The 6,000-nt window shown below is 37.0% G+C and overlaps 1 protein-coding gene across 5 annotated transcripts in view; it reads left to right on the forward strand.

The window, feature by feature from the left end:
* The window catches only part of LOC124711450 (testin), a 110,046-nt gene extending 105,279 nt beyond the window's left edge, over positions 1–4,767 (forward strand). For 4 of the 5 annotated variants that reach the window (XM_047241533.1, XM_047241535.1, XM_047241536.1 and 1 more), the window contains exon 15: positions 2,795–4,767. In XM_047241533.1, the coding sequence (XP_047097489.1) occupies positions 2,795–2,989 (195 nt within the window). In that variant the 3' untranslated portion in view covers positions 2,990–4,767. The remainder of the gene's footprint in view (positions 1–2,794) is intronic. The other variant, XM_047241537.1, reaches the window with a different exon arrangement.
* The last annotated feature ends 1,233 nt before the right edge of the window (positions 4,768–6,000 follow it).

Genomic DNA, 6,000 nt, shown 5'->3' on the forward strand with positions numbered 1-6,000 from the left:
GAAAATGTTACATAGTTATGAGATTTTTGAATCACTCATTCCTACATCTGATAATAGAAGACAAAGGCTTGCATAAAATTTATGTATTCACTAAATAAGCAGAATATTTGAAGGACTCTAGTTTCTATTTAATTTTTGAATAGCCTTGTGTCCTCCAACATGGTGAGCATAGCAGTGCAGGGCAAGTAAAGCATAGAATTATTGTGGTAGCAGAGAAATATACATATTCATTATGAACTAATAGATGCTAGCTCAAAAGTATCTACATCATATATACATCTCCTCCTGAATCACTGGATTGCTTTCAACCAAAGTTGGTACACATAACTCTTACTTTCAGGAAAGAAGCCTTGTTGGGGCAAGAATCACCTAGTTCCCATTGAGGTGAGTGTCATAGGTACTGTACAAAGAGAGGTAGGAGAAATAAATGGATAGACAGAGAGGGGGGTGAGGAGAAGACGGACACAGGGTGAGGAGAAGATGGACACAGAGATGGGGGAGGAGGAGACAGACACAGAGATGGGGGAGGAGGAGATGGATGGAGAGAAGAGGAGGAGGAGGAGGAGGAGCTGGACAGAGAGAGGGGGAAGAAGGAGATGTACAGAAAGAATGAGAGGAGGTCATGTACAGAGGGGAGGGGGAGAAAATGGTCAGAGGAAGTAGGTAGATGGTTGAATGGCATGTGGAAAGGAAGGAGGGGGGTGGAGAAGGAGGAGGACAGGGATAGAGGTGAGTAGGAGATGGGTCGAGAGAGGAGAAAAGAAAAGAAGATGGATAGAGAGAGGGAGGAGGGGAGGTGGGCAGGTGTAGGAGGCAGATGGAAGACGGAAGAGGGTAGTGGGCAGGTTGAAAAGGGAGGGGGAGAAGTTGGACAGAGAGAGGAGGGAGAGGAAAAGAAACCAAGAAATGGTGGGAGGAGGAGATGGACAGAGATGGGGAACGGTAGAGATAGAGTGATGGAGGAGGGGAAGATGGACAGAGAGAAGGGGAAGTGTGTGTGTGTGTGTGTGTGTGTGTGTGTGTGTGTGTGTGTGTGTGTGTGTGTGTTTATATACCACATCTCCTCCCACCAACTGATATACTTTGGTGCTATCTGAAGTGAAGCAATATGAGAAGAACTACTACGTGTCTCGTATAAGGGTGCAGGCAGAAAGGGGATTATGTAGAACCATAAATCGGGAACCTCTGGAATAGTTTCAACTACATTTTGTGCGTGACTCATCAGTTGTATTATTTGTGTAAAAGTACTGTGAAGTTAATGTACCCTTACCACCCCAAGTGCTGAAGACTGAGAGGCCCAGACATTAAAATTATAAATGATGACTGATATTAGTATCAAATCTATAGCTTCCAGTTTCGCTATGCTCATTGATCGCAGTACTGACGACATTTTACCTCTAGGAGTGGGGCAGTTTTGGGGATGCAAAGACAGCAACATATCAGCGTATCTGGAAAAAATAAATTATTATGACAGTAGACATCACTAGTGCTCCTATGGCTAAGGGTGGGAGTGAAAAAGGGTGGCATAAAAGTGTAACTCAGGAACATCTGGAACAATTTCAACTAAATTTGGGGTATGCATGAATCATTGTTTGTATAAGGATACTGTGTGAATAAGATACCATGTTTTTAATGTGGAATTTTGTTTGTAAACAGAAAGAAATGTTTCTTTCATAACTCAATTTCTCATTTAAACTGTGAATATATACCATGGTGTGCAAAACTTAAGGATGAAAGTAACTTTCGCATGATGTGTCACTGCCAAGTAATGCACCTGGATGAAACTAGCATCATACATTGAAAGAACTGCTATAGTACAGAATGTGACAGAAGCAAGTACACAGTGAGACAAACAGAAATAACACTTTTATTCAAAGACAATGCAGGTAATTACATTGGTGTCACTGTGATTTTTGATGGTCCTTTGGATGTTATAAAAGGAAGGGTATGGTTCCTAATAGGCACAAATGTCAGTGCATCCTCTTCAACATGCTGCCATGCTGGCCACAAGATGGGTAAGGAGTTCTTGTGGTAGGGTATTTCATTCCTCCTCCAGTGCAGTTTACAACTGCTGAATGGTCATTGGTGCACGTGGACATGCCACAGTATGTCTTATTAACATACTACTTAATATAATAGAGGGAAACATTCCACGTGGGAAAAATTTATCAAAAAACAAAGATGATGTGGCTTACCGAACGAAAGCGCTGGCAGGTCGAAAGACACACAAACAAACACAAACATACACACAAAATTCAAGCTTTCGCAACAAACTGTTGCCTCATCAGGAAAGAGGGAAGGAGAGGGAAAGACGAAAGGATGTGGGTTTTAAGGGAGAGGGTAAGGAATCATTCCAATCCCGGGAGCGGAAAGACCTGCCTTAGGGGGAAAAAAGGACGGGTATACACTCGCGAACACACACATATCCATCCACACATATACAGACACAAGCAGACATATTTAAAGACCAAATATGCTCATAAGGAATGAGAACAGTGTCACAATAACTTGTGTGTACCATGTTCAGTGAGTTCGAAGTCAGTGTACCCACAGAACATTATGCTTTCTCACACCTAGATCACCAAAATGTCAAGTACTTTAAGAGTTCTGGAGCTCAGTTGATTTTGATGTTAGACATAGCTACCTAGGAATAATTTGTTCTTTTCGCAATTGTTGGAGTAGTACCTTAACATTGATTTTCAATGCATAGCATTAGTTTGAGGATGCATTCTCTTTATGCAAAATCAGTTTGAAATCTTTGTTCACACTAATAACAATAATTTACTTGTTACAGAGTTGTCATGCATGTGGAAAAAAAATTGGTGCCAGTGACCAAAGAGTTAGTTGGAATGAGCTTCACTGGCATGTGTCAGGTGACTGTTTCAGTTGCTTCTCATGCCATAAATCTCTTCTGGGAGGACGTTTTGCTGTGAAGAAAAATCAGCCATTTTGTAGCAAGGAGTGTGTTTTGGCATCTGGTATCTTATAGAACTGTATGAAATGTAATCATAATTATGTATTACATTTGGGCATATTGAATGTAGCCAAGGAGAATACTTGGTATATGTGCCATATGTTGTTCATTTATTTTCCATTCAACCATATCTTGGTTATGAGATTTATATTTAGGAAATGTTTGACATATAATTCAAGCATTTGAAAAGAAGCATAGTGCATTTGGAGTCATTTCTACAGTAGTAAAAAGAAGAGAATAATGAGGTGAATAACACAGTTTATTCATTTAGCTTTCTCTCTCCAATAATTTGTGGATTTTATTAATTGTGACAAAATTGTATTGTTTTACGGAAGCAACATTTAACTCATTACAGTCTTAAGTGATAATGTCATGAGTATTCAGAGTATTGTGTGTACAATAATAGGAGAATGAGTTTCAAGTGTGATGCATTTGGTTTACAGTGTATGTTTCAAAAAGGTGCGACACAGTAATCGTTTTCACTGTAACTTATTTTCTCTTGATAAGAAACATTCATAAGGTACTTTTCATACTTAGTGTGATGCCACCTAACACAGGTTTAGATACACTGCATTTGATATGAACAGTGTGAACTCGTCCACAACATTTTTCAGTGGCCTAATTTGCTTCTTACTGTGTCCCTGTAAAACAGTCTGACTAATCATTGAAGAGAAATATATGTTTTTATATCAACTCTACACATTTAATGTATGCATCTACATGCTTAAAAGGTATTTTTACATGTTGTCTTAAAAGTATTTTCTGCAGTGTACCTTGGCTGTGAAAATTAATTTTGAAGCCTATGAAATGACAGATTTCTATACTTTTTACATACATTTTAATATCATTGATGTTTGTGACAAAGTGTTAGTGTAACTGTAAGTAATGATTGTCAATGGCCATTGTAATATGTGAGCATATCTTATGCAAAATATTATGATGTGCCTTTTTTACGCAGAAAACAGTCTGTTCAACATCGTGCAGAAATGATTTATGTAGACTGTAAAATTAGTCAGTTGATAATTGTGCTCATACATTCATCTTATGTTCTGTGGGTTGGGTTATTGATCATTAGATTCATTTTTCAGTATGGTATTCCCCAGCCTGATGTTTTGTAAAAGGTGATATGTTGAGGTAACTTTTTCATGTATTGTAGGTACATGCAGCAGCTTTGCAGTATTATTTCTTATCCCAGTCATGCATTTATTTCTACTTGAAATATGGTGCCATAGTAATTAAATGTATTCAGAAACCGAAATACTTTACAGGCTGTAAATTTGATGGCATTTTTAGGGTATTTCTTAAGGAATATCACAGTGTGCCTGGCCAAGATAATCATCTTTGTAAAGACTAGAGAAAATTTTACATAATTTACTGTTAAACATCGTTGCTCTCATATCATTTCATTTGTGATTGGATATTGGGAATTACTGTGAATGTTTTTGTGTTCACTTGTTTTAGCTATTGTCAGTTGTCAATCTCCTTCCTGTGAATTAAATGTTCAGAAGATTTCACAAATTCAGGAAATATAGTATTAAAAATCAAAAAGTATAATTCACTAAGATTAAAGACTGTTAGTTACTTTATATATATAAGCCTATATTTTGCGTGAGGTTGTTCTACTGTAGACTGTTGTTCAAGATAAACAAGAGCAAATTTTAGAACTTTTATAAGTGATTAATATTTTGTATGCACTTTTTAAGCATTTCAGATTTTAGAGTTTGTATTTACATTCCTATTTTATGTCACAAAATATTGATATACCCTTTTTTTGGAAATAAATTTAAATGATGAAGTATACTACTTCAGATTCATTTTTTAAATGTAATATGGTTCATGAAATTTATTCATCATGTTAATGAGAATAGTTTTGTCAGACAGAGCTGGTTTTGTTACTAAATTTCATGATGTCAGAAGTATATTTTGAGTGGAGACACTTGGTAATGTGCACCTTGTAGGATCGTTAACCTTGGGTGAACTGTCTGCATCATCTGCTAGTAGTACAGTGTTGCAGAAATATTCTGTAGTATAGATGATGTCATCATAGTAATATTGTGAGAGACACAATTTTATACTATTTATGAGATACTTATATTAATGTTCAGTCTAGTTGCTAACAACTGTGCTACTGAATGTCCAGAAATCACATTTCGCTCAATCAAACAGTTTTGTAATTGTTCAGCTGTCTTGCATTTTCTGTTGAGATTGCATGTCATGTCATTCTTAACAGAGAGAAATTATGGGTACCCAGCTACTGCATGGGGTTGTCTAGGGAGAGGAGGAGTAGGACCAAGTAAGGATTGAAAATCATTCATGACCAAATATTTATTGAACAATGTATGCTTAGAAGATCAGTTCAACCAATTAACAAAAATTTATGTGTAAGCTTTCAACAGTTAATTAAAAAACACTTTAAGAACAGTAACAAGTCTCAGCAGTGATCAAATTTCATAAATGTGCACGTCCCTGAACATGTACTGCAGTGTTTACTTTGTATTCAAATAAGACTTCAATACACTATTACACTGGCACCCACTGTACCATTCAAAACATGGGAAACCCAAAATGTTATATATGGTTATGAAAATATGTATGTTCAAAGACAACAAATGAGCCTTGCACATAAGTATTACTGTTATGGAAGCAAACACTTTCAACAACCCACATCACAGGGACAAAGAAATTTGTGGCAGTTCCTTGAGAGTTAATCGCTTATCACTAAGTTTCAATTCCTATAATGAGATACCTTGTAATCATTATGACATAGAAAATTTTTTTGGAATGTTTATGTGACAGAACAACAATGCAAAAATTTAATACAGTATCTATAGTTCAAACAGCAGCTAAACAAGAATTTGTGTCACAAACAATTTGGCAATCCACCTTGTCATATTTTCTGAGAGTCTGTTTACTGATTTACAAAACATTACTGACCAACGTCCCGCCCCCCTGGTAGCTGAGTGGTCAGTGCGACAGAATGTCAAACCTAAGGTCCTGGGTTCGATTTCCGGCTGGGTCGGAGATTT

Source organism: Schistocerca piceifrons, chromosome 8 (assembly GCF_021461385.2).
Source record: "Schistocerca piceifrons isolate TAMUIC-IGC-003096 chromosome 8, iqSchPice1.1, whole genome shotgun sequence".
Taxonomy (NCBI): Eukaryota; Metazoa; Arthropoda; class Insecta; order Orthoptera; family Acrididae; genus Schistocerca; species Schistocerca piceifrons.